Source organism: Dermacentor variabilis, chromosome 8, assembly GCF_050947875.1.
Source record: "Dermacentor variabilis isolate Ectoservices chromosome 8, ASM5094787v1, whole genome shotgun sequence".
NCBI lineage: Eukaryota > Metazoa > Arthropoda > Arachnida > Ixodida > Ixodidae > Dermacentor > Dermacentor variabilis.
The window spans coordinates 123,293,911-123,309,127 of NC_134575.1; the positions used below are offsets into that span (position 1 = coordinate 123,293,911).

Sequence of the window (15,217 nt, forward strand, 5' to 3'; positions counted from 1 at the left end):
AATTATTACTAGAGATAAGACAAAGTCGATAGCTTTCACAGTTTGCTTAAAGGGAAATGTTCAAAGAGAGAGCAAGAAGTTCGTGACCTTTCACTTCGCGAACGCGAGTGACGCGCAAGCGTATGCGTGCTATAGCGAACGCGACGCTATAAGTTCTCGGGGCGCTTGACTCCTACGCTGTCCGCATTGCAGATCTTGCTAAAGACGGCTCGCGCGGCCGCACGATTCACAGCAGCCGCCGGAGCAGAATGCCCCATTGTAAACATTCGCTTACTAACCAAATTAGCAGCATGGTACCAGTGCAAACAGGAAAACCTGAATACGTCACACTCGATGACCGCGGACACTCGCTGCCAAAACGCTGGCGTGAGGAATCGCGGCAGCTGCAGCGAGCGAAGTGATCTGCGTGTTGTCTATCACTTGAGCGCAAACTGAGTGGGGAGAACACAGCGCACGCAGAGCTGCGAGCCTCGGACCACCTAGACTCTGCCACCAAAGCAGATCGCGTGCAAGATAAAGCCCGCGTGACAACGCACGACCGAAGCACCCCCTCCCCCCCTTCTCTCTGGTGCCACGACGGGATACGGCGCGCTAGCTCTCCTTGCGCACGCGAAATTGAGCCGTCATCGGCGGCTCACCGTCGCACTCCTTCACCCGTACACATAGCGTACATTGAGCGAGGACGATGTTACCACAGGAGGAACCCATTACGGATGAATCGCAAAGAAAACCCCTATAGCAACTGCGACAGGAGGTCAACCCAGCGCGCATCCGCCTGCCTTCCTCCTCCGCGACGCTTCGCCTCGTTTCTCCATCCCCACTTCGCTCAGTGTTACCTGCATCTAGCTGGCGGCACTTTGCAGCGCGCTGAGCGCGCTCTTTCGTGCTTTCCGCAGCGCGCGATTCTCCTCATTTTCCGGCGCCTTCCTTGTTCGCTTGTCTCGCGTCTTCAGACAGACACTAACGGTTGGAATAGCTGGCCAGTTACGCTTGCACGTATGTAATGAGGCGAGTGGTATTTCATGTGAGCTGTCTCAAAGAAAAGAAGCCGAAAAACATCGCCTTCATGATCTACTTCACAAGCTGTAGGCGTATGAAAGCCAGGAGCCATGTGTATAGCGACGAGATAAATGCAGCTCCAGCACAAATAAAGGAATATGAGACGGAAGTGCACAAAGGAGCAGTGGTGCGTTCACGCACACATAGTTTCACAGGTGAGGAGCCCACAAAAAAATTCTCGGTGATGAAAAGCCATACGCGCTTTCGAAGCAAATATTATAAACTGAATCTTGTGGTTTCATATGCGCATAAACGTAGCAAATACTAACCATACTTGAAGCTCACTGCCGAAATGTTTTCAATGCAGTTATGGTTCAGAATGCTTACAAAGTGGATCAATTTATTTCGCTTATGCCACACTTACAAGATGATCGATTCAGCGTTGACGGGCCAATAACTCGAGAAGAAATTAAGTTTGCCGTCGAAACTCTGCAGCGAAACAACACGCTTTGCTCTGATGGCCTTAGTGCTTAATTTTATGTAAAACTGCAGGAATTTCTTTGTTCTGTTCGTGAGCAGCTTTCGAAGGAAGCCTATTAACATGGTGAGCTACCTCCGTCTTTATTTTAGGTACACAACCATAATCACAATGAGCACTGATAATGAAGTAACAAAGATAGTAAACGGATAAAGGCCGATATCGTTATGCAACGTCCACGCTAAAATGTTTGCAAAAGTACTGTCAAATAGGCTGCGGGCAGTCATTGCTAAGTTAGTAGGTGATAATAAAATCTGCGCCATTCGAGGATGCTCTATACAAACAAATGTTCACATCGCACGTTGAGTCCTTGATGGTAGCATGGATCAAGTAGCTCTTCTTCAGATTGACCTCGCCAAAGCCGTTGATAAGGTTCAGCGCGATATTTGTTCCGACCACTGGGACATCTGCAATTAGGGGATGTATTGTAGAATGGTATAGCACGTTGTTATAAACAGTGCGCTACAAAGTTGAGTGCGAACTTGCCTTACATGCACCGTATTACCGAGACAATAAACACTACTCTCCGTTTCTGTGAAAGCGCAGGAGCTAGCGTAAATTTTGATAAAAGCAGGGGTTTCTGGTTAGGCATGTGGGCTCCAACTACCTCTGTGTTCTCGATTATTCATTGGTATCAGTCTCCGCTACGATATCTTGGTGTGCCTCTCGATAACTTCCGTAATAGTGGACCTAATTGGACGTCCGCTATAACAACTATCCGTCCAAAGGTGAAAACCTAGCGGAGACGTGACTTCTTCATTTTTGAGAGTGCTAAGGTACGCAATATATTTCTTGCTCCTCAGCTTCTTTATGTTCTCCATGTCGTGCTCTGCTCTGGTATCCGTCTTCATGCATTTCATAGAGTAGTTGCGCGTTTTATATGGCGCTCATCATGGGAAGCCATGAGAAGGGACACCCTTTTTCTCCCATTTGAGAAGGGTGGAATCTGTCTTTTGCATTTGTACGTGCGACAATTGTTCATGCGTATATTTTGCCACAAAAACGTCCCTCATCCATTCCTTCTCGCAGTTAACTGAACTCGTCTTGCTTCACACCCCCCTTTTCTTTTTTGTCGCGACAAACATTGCTCAAGAACTGCCGTTATGGGGCTTCCTGAAAGAGCATGCCCACGCTATTTCATTTCTAAAAGCAGATTTGCTCTGCAGCATTTGCTTTAGAGTTGATCGAACGTCGCTAAATATAGCACTTGTGCAGAACTTTTCCACTGAACCTATGTATCGGAAGCCGTAACTGTCTGTATTTGGTTAAGGTGTTCTTTCCGTGCCCGTAGAAAGTGTACTATGCCAGCAGCGAAAACATTTTCTTTAAGCTGCACACTTCCACCTTGCCAGTTAAAACACGGATTCATTTAAAAAAGTATTATATGTGCCGTGGAATGGAAATTGTAGACATTATACTCAATCCGAGGCAATAGAACATTGCTTTATTCTTTGTCCCGAGGGATTTATTTTTGGGACATTTTACAAAAGAATTATGCAAAAATAAACTTCGTTTCACATGTTATGGTATCCGGTTCATTTATTTCAAAAAGACAATCAGTATTATACCATATTATTTGCTTGCGTTATTAGGACTCTATGCATCATGGAGAAGCCGAATTATCGACTGACATGCAGTCACCTCGTTCGACAAGGCCTGTCTTTTGAGGAGAGGCTGATCAAGTGCGTAGTGGGGATGCTACCTTTGATTTCGTTCCTCAATTTATTTCGCATCTGGTCGCTTCTGTTTGTGTGCCCGTTTTTTTTTTAGTTTTTCATTGGAGCGCGTAGCATGCGTGCATTTGTTTTGCATGTGTGTCTAAGTCTACTATAACTAATTTTAGCATGACGCGCACTACTCATAATTTCGTGCAATAAAGAAAACAAAAGTGGACGTTTAGCCAAGTGAACGACACATTCGGCTTCTGAGCGTGGGCTCGCAGGATTGAAAATCACCACCGCGAATGTTCTTTTTTTTTTGAAGGGTGGGGGGGGGTTATACATTATTTTCTTTGCAACGATTCGACTGAAGTGACAGTCGGTCGGACGGACGGGTTTCCTCGTTGGGTAGGCGTAGAAACGACTGCGCATCTAAAACTCTATCTAATAAATTTAACAAAGAACTGCTCTTTCTGCATCCCTGGTGTAAAAGGAATTAGGCTCAGTCCAAGTGAAAAAGCTTCCTTATGTTCCACTCGGAACCTCAGTAAAACAGGTTACTTGTAGTGCTGTGCGATAGCTGGCCACCTATCGTAAACTTTGGGTAATTGACTGGTCATTGCGAAGTTTTGCATGAAGACTGTTAACGCGAAACTTCAAGCAAATGTATGAAAATTGCATGAATACTCTACTGAAATGAGGGAAGATGACCGAGGGAACTTAAGATAAAGTTAAGAAGATAAGAAGGTTGTTAGTGAAGATCAGGAACGCACAGAGAAGAGCACGCACGGGAAGGACAAAGCCTGTGGCTCTACTTACTATCTGGTGGAATTTTAATGAACGCTAGGAGCAAAGCAACGTAACACTAATTGATAACTTATACATAAAGGCTCATGTACTTCAGTAGGGCGCAACTAGACCATTTAATCAATTACATTTTTTATGGGGACAATAGATTAATCGGCAACTTTTTTATGCAACGAGTATAATTTTGCTCTCTTCCACTACATTAGCATCGGGAGAGAGTGGGACAAGTACAATCTCCAACTGGCAGTGTACTGATTTAGAGTTCAAATCGTCGTTGGGGCATGTCGATCTTTTTCCTTATTCGGAAAGTTCTACCAAGGGATTTAGAAATGGCAGCGAACTTCAATGGTTGAAGCAATGACATTGTAATGTTTTGCGAGTGAGCCCGAAACTACTGTCACCGTAAAAATAAGCTCACCGCTGAAAAGAGGCATGATACGCCAGAAAAGATGCAACAAGTAAATCCAGGCGCAGTCGCCGCCTTGAGCTCTCCGAAACGGCTCGCCATGACGTCACAAATTCTGACCACGTGTGCTCGGTTATAGTGGTATCATGAGAAGCCAACAAACAACGACACCAAGGAAAACATAGAAGAAATTACTTTTACTCAATAATTACATGAAAGAAATGATAAAGTAATGGCAATAAAAGTGGATCACAAAACAACTTGCCGTAGGTGGGGAACGATCCCACGTCTTCGCATTACGCGTGCGATGTTGGCACGCGTAATGCGACGACGTTGGATGGTCCCCAATCTGCGGGAAGTTGTTTTGTAATCCACTTTCATTGCCATTACTTTATCATTTCTTTAATTCAATTAGTGAGTACAAGTAATTTCTCCTATGTTTTCCTTGGAGTCTTTGTTGGCTTCTCATGATATGTTTAATAAAAATCGGGACCCTCGCTTAACCCCCTTTATTGTCGGTGCTAGTGAGTTATTTATCAGCAGAGGTAGATTATCTCGTATGTTAAAGGAGCCAAAACAGAAGTTCGCAAATTTTGAGAACTTTAGAGCATCGGAACAGCACAAATGCGAGAAATTCTTTTTTTCGTACCCTAGACGTTACACTGACGTACCGGCGCCGGGCTTTCAGTGTGATATGCAAGATGTTAATGTTCCGCCAGCATTTTTCTTCTTCAATTTTAATTTCCGTGTTTTCTAAGCTCCAAATTTATGATATAATTATGAGACACGGTGAAGCGGGGACCCACGGAATAACTTTGACCACCTGTAGTGTTTGACCGCGGATTAATTTCGACCCCCTATGGTTCTTTAACCGTTCACCAAATGCCTGTCTTCTATTTATCTCTCTCTCTCATCCAATGCAGTGTACACGGTCGTTTTCGCATTTCGCCCCCATTGAAATGCGGCCACCGCGCCCGGGATTTGCTCCCGTGCCCCCAGGCTCAGCAGCGCAACGCGAAAGCAACATCACCACGGCTGGTCATTATTCTGTTCCAGGCAAGGAACCACTTTCCACGACTTTTGAAAGATTACGTTACCGGGTATAACTAAACTAGGTGCTTTTTGTAATTGCCCCTTTAATATCTTTTGTAATGTTTGGCGAAGTCTGCCGCTGCAAAAACGACATGCTAATGGCCATTTCGAGATAGATTAAGCTCTGCGGTCGAGATTTGGCTCAGCTGCGTATAAGCAGCTCGCACCTGTAAATCAACAAAGTCGAATTGGGAAATTAAGGACGGTAAAGTTAGCTGAAATAATGCCGGCTTTCATTGGGTCAATAGGAGCTCTCAGAGCTGGCTGATTAGTCCGTGTGGAGGCGAGGCGCTGAATTTTAATGCGCGAGTTTGTTATCTCACGAGCAAGTTGAGGCTACTGTCGCTCTTATTCCTCGAGGTGTTGGAGCAAGTTATTAAGTGCACCAGGAAACGATGCGACAATGGGTAAGGTTAAAAGCTTCGTGGCTTCCGTACTTTTGACAAAGGGGGCACGTTATTGTTTTAAACACTCTATTTTCTAATGAAGATGGCAGTTAAAACAAGAAAGCGAGATAAAACAGGTTTACTAGCACGCAGTAGTGTATATGATGCTGCACACCGTTCCTCTATGTTCGCTTAACGTTGATATGCAAACCTGAAATGCCCATGGGAATATCATTTCTGCCTGGCGTGCGTTTCTGCTATCACAGGAGTATAATATGAATTCTCGCAAAACTATTTCTCGCTTCAGTTCATTTGCTGAACAACAAAAAACGCTTCCAAAGCAAACGCTCGCATGAGCCATATCAGTTGTGGCACTCGTTTCCCAGACTATTTAAACACCACATATTCTTTGCGCATATCGATCTGCCACAGTAGTTAAAATGCCCGAAACTGAGCTTGTACTATCCGTACCATCTTTCAGTCAATCCCGCTATGCAGACGATGACCATTGTCGTCACCTGCGACACGTGACGGTTGTTGTCGTCATCAGGGAACCTCGCCATCTCAAGCTTCAGCATCGCCAACGGGCGAACGTGAAAAAAAAAAGAGATATCCACAACTGCCACCACTGAGTTACTGGAGCAGTGTAGATTTGGGAGTCGGGTGCACTAACCACTCGGCTATAGAGTAAAAAGAGCACCGAGCAATCACTGCAGGGTATTGTGCGCCATACAGACTCTGAGATCGGTGGCGCCTGTGCATGTATCTTGGAGGCCGAACGAGCAATGCTGCAGTCGGGGACAATGACATTATGTGCGTCGCATAGAAATTGCCCTTAAAAATGGCGCTGTGTTGGCGTGTAATTCTTCGTCCTCATGGCCGCGAGAACAGCGTCGGTTGCACAATGGGGATCTGCATGACAATGCGGATGATTTCTCTCAAACGTGGTTCATACCCACAATAAAGTGTGCGCCAATGATAAGGTTGCTAGTAGACCACAGCAGTGAAAGCCTCGACGGCGTCGATGCGAACAACGACGTCGCATCGTTAGCGCCACCTAGTTTACCTAGAAGCTCAAAGGATTCACAGTCGCAGCTATAGATTTTGACTAAATAAATCTAGCTCACTTGGTCACGTGGAGTCTGAGAGGCTTAAAACTATGCACGTACGCAGTTAGAAGTAGACAACTTTGGCAGCTATGTCATAGACAACAGGCTGTGTGCACCCCAAGGAAGGTAACGTCATCACTCATTTATCTAATTTACATTTTTCTTTATGTAATGTCATGAAATGTACAGTTATCTGGGGACACGTAATGGACACTGCAACGGCTACCAGGCTGGTGCAGGTCACGGACAAATTCGAAATGCAACACGAAGCGCTGCAACTAACGCCTACCAGAGTGGGGAACAGCGTGATTTCAGACACGTACGCCGATCTGACGTTTACCAAAAACGTAGAAGCAGCGTCCTGGAAGAACCCAGACGGAACATTAGGCAGTGACCATTATACTATCAGTGTATCGATCTGTTCACTATAAATCCGCCGACAGCTCACATAACGGATAGGGAAAAATGTAGGAAGCATGTCTTTGCAGGTGGCCAGATAGAAGATGTCAACCAGAGGTTTGAAGATGTGCGAACTGCACACTCCACCAATACCAAGAGCGTCACCGTGACGGTGGAACACCTCGCGGTAGACCTACATTTATTACACTTATGGGATTGCCACACAGGCCTCATAAAACACCGGAACCGTCAAATTCTCAGCAGAAAACTCACAGCAAGAATAGAGGTAATTGCTCAACAAGCAAATGATTACGTACAGAAACGAGACGCAGAAAATTGGATGCAGCTCAATGATTCCCCAAAGGGTAACCCTCTCTAGAAAGAAAACGTGGAGGAAACTTAGAAGTATGTCAGACTGAGGAGCAACAAAATCGGAATCGTCACGAGAACTTGAGACCATAGTGGAAGAACTCACGCGCACAGACGGCGGACTAATAGGAAAGCTAAAAGAATGATTCATAGGAGAACCAGTTAATCAGTTATATTCGAAAGCATACGGTGGACCTTCGAATGAAATTATGGACGCCCCTTTAACAGAAGCAGAGCTTCTCGCAGCAACCCAGGTATCTAAGAAAAATACAGCACCTGGTAAGGATCGCTTAACGAGTATAATTCTCTGGAATATAAATTGTGAACAAATTGGGAAACTAACTCAATACTTCAACACAGAGGTATGGCCCACCAGGAAAATTCCCATATAATGAAAAGAGGCAGAAATTATTTTAGTACCAAAGCCTGGCAAGGATTATAACGTACAACACCTCAGGCCGATCTTACTCACGTCTTGGCTCACAGAACCTTTTGAACAAGTAATTCACAAAAGACTTACGAACTATATAGAAGACGGAAATATGCTGCCAGACTACATATTTGGTTTAGGCCTCAATTGTGGACTCAAGATGTCTTGCTAATACTGAAGGAAGAGGTACTGAGCCCCATTCGAACAGGAAGCGAACATCTGCTACCTGCACTAGACGTTAAAAGCGCATTACATACGATCGCGCACGAACTGATATTCCAAAAATTTGAGGAAACCAGGTGCGGTGAAAAAAAAAACCTATAAATATATCAAACCCTTCTTGGGGCAAAGAACGGCTACTATCGGCATAGCACAAACACGATCCGACTTCTTCAACATATCAAACAGAGGCAAATAACAGGGTGCCATCATCTCAGCCCTACTATTAAACTTGGGAACGAATAACTTGTTCATAATGGAAAAATGTTCAAGTCTGCACTTTGTACTTTTGCCAATGACTTTACCCTTTAGACGACAAAAGGATCAATCGGAGAAAAAGAACGAATACTTCAAGACGCAATAAACAAAGTGCACGATTTCGCCTCCGAGAACAGAATGAAATGTGCACCTGAAAAATCGGATTGGATTACGGTGCACGCAAAATATTATACCAACTCTCAAGAAGCTGAACTCAAGCTTGGGGATTCGACACTTAAAGAATGCCAAGAAAGTGATGATTTTATCGTTGAGGATACAACACAATCGAAGAGCAGACCACCCCCTCAAAACACTAAAGACTTCGGTCAAGCAAAACAACATAATGATAGGAAGAGGCACGCGGAACGGAAGAGGACTAAGCGAATCAGACTCGATAAGAGGAGTTCAAGCTTCTGCATTAAGCAGAATTACCTACAGCCTCCCGTATGAAGAACTTAACCGTAAAGAGACAGAACAGGCCTAATACACACGGCGCATAAGGCCGCCCTTGGTCTACCGCTCGGGATATTCACGGAGGGACTCGATGCTCTCAGGGTGTACAACTATCTTTGAAGAACACAAGGCGATGATAACAGTCACATAAAGATAACACTTAAATTTGTTACAGGCGTGCAGGATGGTCCTAAGCGAGCTGGGAGCTGCAGTAGCCCTGGCGATAAAGACGCGGGTGGGCGAAGACAGGCCCGCTTACTTCCGCAGGGACTCACAGGGGGCCTGCCGATTCTTCCTTCATGGAAGAATCCCCAAGATTGCCCTCAAGGCCTTGGGCGATCGACTAAGACAAAAACATCACATTGTATGGTATCCGGAGCATGTTGGTTTCACTGACAATACAGGGGCAGACGCTTTTGTTCGCGAGACTTCAATCCAATCCAGGAAAGACGCTGCAATCGAAAATGACAAGCAAATATTAGCGTGCGATGCCTTAGAACATTAACGTCATTCTCTCCAAGAACTCACCGCACCAAACTGGCAATTTACAGTGGAGGAGGTTGGGCTGTACAGGAGACTCCAGACAAACACCTACCCACATCTGGGGCAATACATGGCATGCCCTGTGGCTAACAAGGTCCAATCAATGACCCTGGTATGGGGGGAGGCTAACTTTGCCCCATGTTACATGGCAGCGCAATCACATGCCTAAAATTAAAATTCACACCAATCAGCACAACACTATTTTAGGGAGCCTTGGGCAGCCATCGTCGCCCAGAGTGACCTGGAAATCCAATTGGGCTTCCCCGACCAGGCCTGGTGCGAGGCGTTGTCCTCTGGAGCCCTGGACGGATGACTCACCCTCAGGCCCTCATGACAGGATTTTTACTTAATAAAGTTCTTTCTCTAATGTCCAAATAATATATTTTTGTTAAATTCTTGTGTAAATTAATACATTTATAGAACCATACTCCTCACTACAACCAAGAGCGTAATAACCCCTGGTATCTTGTCCAGTTTCCCGTAGTGGGCGAATGGAATTATCTGGGGAAAAAGTAGGCAAAAAATATGCTTGTCATTACAGTGGGAAATTTCTGCTGTCGTAGTGAGTGAGTGTAGCACCGAATGAATCGCTGAAGGTTGCTACGTTTTTTTTGTAGAGTGCTCATGAGGGCGCAAAATTTATTATTTCATGATATTCCTAAACTGACAACAAACAACTGACAAACCATAGGCCGATTTTGTAGGCCGCAGCCGTCACTATCACAAAGAAACAGAAGGGCAGCAGTTCTTCTGGCACTGAACTCATTCTCTGCGACAACACCATTCTCCCATTGTGATGACCTTCATCTTAATTTCACTTGCCTGCTTTGTCTTCAAATAATTGTCCGCACTCGCTAAGGGAGAATGGCGAAGCGGTTGCAACATTCTTGCTTGGGGTGGGGGAATTTGGTACGACCGTAGAATAATGTAATAATTTGCGGTAAAAATTAAAAGAAATGAATTGACCAATATAATAATTAAGTAATCAATTTACCTGCCATGCTATTAGACAAATAAAAATGTTATTTAGATGAGTGGGTTGCGAGTTTATCTTGTTTGTGATGTGTGCAACCTCTTTAGGCACGCATGATGCATTTTATGGGATTCCAAATGCATGCACACATTTTAGCCATCTTAGGCTCCGCATCTCTAGATAGGTTCGATATAGTTAGATGAAATGTATAAATTTACGGAAAAACACAATAACAGCTGTTTGGCCAAGGGCTTATGCTATGTTTGTTTTTAAGAGTTGGCCCAGTATCTTGCTATTTAAATATTGTGACTGCTACGTGTCCACTTCATGTTCCATATCTGTGCATACTCATCAACACAACGTCGGGCCGTAGCACTGGGGGGCAGGCTCATTTGAACAGTGGGCCCATCTGCGGCAAAACGGTTGTCGAATAAGCGATGGAGGAACTGAGTGTACTTGATACGTGCAGCCTTCGTGGAACCTGTGTTATCAAGGTGACGTTACCCTTTGGACAGTATAATAAGTCTCGCGAAGTTGTGTAACGTAGTGCTTCTTGCCCTTTACATCATTCAGCTGGACAACGTCCAAGTACTGTTAAGAACGCCTCACTGAGGTGCAAGTTTTGTCAGCCAGTTTCGACAGCGGCGTCAACTTTTCTTGGAAAGCCACCGTTACGCTCTAGCCTCGGCGCCGTTGTGACTAAACGCGATCGGCGGACTAACTATTGTTACTGAACCCACCACCACCGATATGATCTGCTATGAGCGGGGGAGTTGCCGAGGGAACGTCTCCGGAGGCCCCTTCCCACGCGCCGTTCAAGACGCATGACAATAGACAACCGGTGGCCGCGCTGCGGGGGTCAGCTCGGGGAATCGGATGTGCCTTTCCTGACGTCAGCCCCGAGTTCTGCGAAGACCGTCTGACGTCGGTTGGAGACCGTGAACCTCGCGCAAAGAGGTGTGTGTGTAAGCCCTCATCTACGGTGCCTGGTCCCAAGGTGAAGTGGTCCCCTCACCTTGGGATCGAGGGAGGGACCGAGTGTTTATAAACCGCTGTTGTGCGGCTGCTCAGGGTACTTTTTGTCGCAGTCATGCTAGACTGATGAACTGCAACGTCCTTATGCAGATACTGAAAATAAACCCATATTCCTCGTTCTCGATGAGAAGCAGTCCTTCCCTTTAACAACGTCCTCAGCGTGGATAAGTTGGACGACGGCATGGGCCAGCTACCATCTAATTCATGCCCGACTGCAATATTGACAACTGGTTACGAACGGTGGGATTGACCTCTCAATCCTTACAGTACCTACCAGCCCGACGTGTTGGCAGCGTGGTATTTAGGATGACTTTAGTCATGATGTTTGCTCACGCATTTTGAATGTCACTGTTTGTGCATATCACTGCCTAAGCCGCAGGTGAGGAGGAACTTTCTGGTTTAAAAGCAGGTGCAATGAATCGGAGTATTCAACTCTGGGGCGCACACATTTTCTGCAACTGATATCACGAGCCAACTGATGCAGTGCCACCTAGAAGATTTGAGCGTATTTTGAGCGAAAGTGTTTTTTTTTCTGTACATTTCGCCGTATACTACATTGGGCACTTGGCAACTGGAAATACTGTGGCCTAATATTTAACAAACTCTGTGGTACAATTTCACGTTACGTCGTTGTTGTTGTGACGGCATCGACGCTGCCTGAGATGTTTTACGCCAACCGCCTGAATCTCGACGTATCGTCTATTTGGAGTATGTGGAATGTTTGAGGCGCGTCATCGTCATTGTCACGTAAGCCCCTTTTGTGCCCCCGACGCTGTTTTGACGAGTACGACAACGAAGAATTGCACGCCGAGAAGCTGCCATGTTTTCAAGAACAATTTATACCCGGTGCACATATTTCCACCCTCGCACAGTATTGTTTTCACCGGTACCGTATATCCTGTGCTGGCCTCTGATAAATACAAGCGCCTACACGACCACTGCCACAGTTCGCGCGAAACAGAAAACCTGGCACAGCAGTTTTCCAGCGCTCTCATTGCGCGATAGCTGAGTGGTTGGCGCGCCAGACCTCTGAATACGCATTGCTGCAGCGACGTGGGTTTGAATAGCAGCGATGGCTGTTCGGGAGAAAGGCTGATATATTCTCTTCTCCCTAAGGTGACAGTGAAGCTGTGGATGACGAGGAAGCCCGACGACGAAAAATAGCGGTCGTCGTGAGCGTAAGGAAACGGGCAGACGGCCGCCGCGAACCAAGTTTCCAGCAGCTCACCGATGCCGAAGTAAAATGATCCTTTTAGCTGGTGCGCCTATCCCCGCGCCGGCACCGCTTGAAGGAATCTTCGAAGGTAGCAGTCTCTGATTTTAGAGTCGTGAATCTTGTGCCTCAGGTGCGCGATTGACCTTTTCGCTCAATTTGTCGGTGATATCGAGAAGCGGAGGCACAGATTGGCACATTCTTAAGAGGTTGCGTGAATGACGAAATTGACTGAACGCTAAAGCTGAAACGTTGGTAGGAGAGACAGGTAGTCAATGCTTAGTCTCCATGTATATATATATACATGGAAACTAAGCATTGACTGCCTCTCTCTCCTACCAACGTTTCAGCGCTAAACGCGCTGCGAGTAAAACAATTACATTGTCAAATACTTACCTTAGCCTGCTTATCAGGATAAATATGGGCTCGCATCCTTTATTGCCGCTACATCTCGCTTGATTTAAGTAGTAAATAGTATGGCTAATTGGTAACGGAAAGTAGCGCAAAATAAATTCATTCACGAGGAAGGGCGTGAATAACTAACACCATTTTTCGTGCCCGTCCTCCTGATTTTGTTTGCTTTGCCCTACTAAGTATGTCCTAACTCTCCTGGCTTTGAAAGAACTCGACTAGAGCAAGTTTCTCGCTGTTCTGTTCTCATTACAACGCCACGCTTTACCATAACCGACACAACACTGACCTGGTCCCAGCGATAGTAACGCAGCAGCGAGATGACCGATTTGGAGACCTTGGACAGCGGTGGCAGGGTCCGGGCAAACGTCCGGAAAGAGCGGCCGGACACTCGTAGATCCGAGCAGCGCTGCAAAAACATCCTAATTAGAAGGTGCATGCTCTGCTAATCCATCCGTATTTTTGTAAAATAAAATAAAAAATAAGCTTCCTTCTTCCGCGAGGCCTGTTCGCTTCCAAAGCTAGGCTTGCTTGACTCTTGCTTCCTAGTTTAAAAAAGAAATAATTGATCTACGAAGGACTTAAGCATCGAGTAAATCACCCGCGTAATCTGCCGGCAAGATCACTAGCACCACGCGTGCATGTTGAACAGCGTAATGCTATAGTGCAAACGACAGTGAAAATAAAGGTTCCTTTACAAAAAAAAAACAATACGTTTATGAATGATCATTAGCTCTGTTTTCCCTAGGACACGTATCTTAAGAAACTATGGTCACTTCCTTACGGTGCCTTAGTTAAGGCTCCGGAAACTGTGTGTCTATACTTTCTATCTTTATTTGAAAGCGCGGAAATTTGCCAGGCTCGGACAGTTTAGCCTGCTTCAGGTTACGCATGACAGACATGTATTACACCACAAATGTATAAGAGAAACATTCAAGTTAACATGTAGGCGCCGTAGTGTATTTAAACGTAGAATAGCACAAGACAAGGACTCCATGGCCAATACCAGCGTTCTTTCTTGAGCCTTTATGGGATAACGGATTGTTTTATCTTGCATAGAACCTCCTGTCGCACACGCACAGTGAGCTAATTTGCTTCGAAACGTGAAAGTAACTTTAGATAACAGAAATACGTCTATCGAATTTGAAACTGAAATGGTCAGCTCGGAGAGCCGCTTCGTGTGGTGACGTCAGAACCTACCCGTTCGTGGACGATCAGAGCGTCGACACAACGCGTTCCCTCAAGTGCCCACCTTAGTTTTTCTTTGCGAACCAGGAAGCTTCGATCACGTTCAAATGTAAGAGACGTAAGAAAATAAAGAAGTCATTCAATGATTTCTTTAATTCCCAAGATGGAGAAGCATTCCATCAAAGTGTATGTGTGCAATATTGTTCAATGCCTACAGGCGGAATTATCATCCTAGTGCATATCAATTTGACAATTTTCCAGTTATCCGCAGTAAAACAAAATCCAAAGAGTATAAATAATGTTAGGTTGGTGTATGAAAGTGCCAGTATTCTAGCTACCGTATTCTGCCTACCTTACTTTAAAGAGAAGTGAAATTTATTCCGCAGTCTTTGTTAGAGGAAAGGGCTTTACAAACGCACCGGTACGACCGGGTATGGCATATAAGCATTCTGGACGTAGTTTTCGCGACATCCCTGAGGAGGTTTAGGTTTGAAGGGTGTCGCCAATATCCCGACATTGTAATGGTGTCTGTAGTACCCGAATCACCTGAATAATTTCTCTGCACGTTTTTTTCCTGATTCTTTCTTCTGTGGGTATGTATTTGCCACAGAACGTCTACAAAACTACTATTGAAATCGTATGTAACGATGAAAATCGGAAGTGCGGGAACGAAGTAATCGCGTCAAAACCATTTGCGATGAAGATGTTCATACTGTAAAATTCGAAGGCCC

The 15,217-nt window shown here is 45.3% G+C and overlaps 1 protein-coding gene across 1 annotated transcript in view; it reads right to left on the reverse strand.

Annotated features, from left to right (window-relative positions):
• LOC142590569 (guanylate cyclase 32E-like) overlaps positions 1 to 15,217 on the reverse strand; it is a 154,508-nt gene that overhangs the window by 116,446 nt on the left and 22,845 nt on the right. Inside the window, exon 3 of the mRNA XM_075702855.1 lies at positions 13,588 to 13,707. Within this exon, the coding sequence (XP_075558970.1) occupies positions 13,588 to 13,707 (120 nt within the window). The remainder of the gene's footprint in view (positions 1 to 13,587; positions 13,708 to 15,217) is intronic.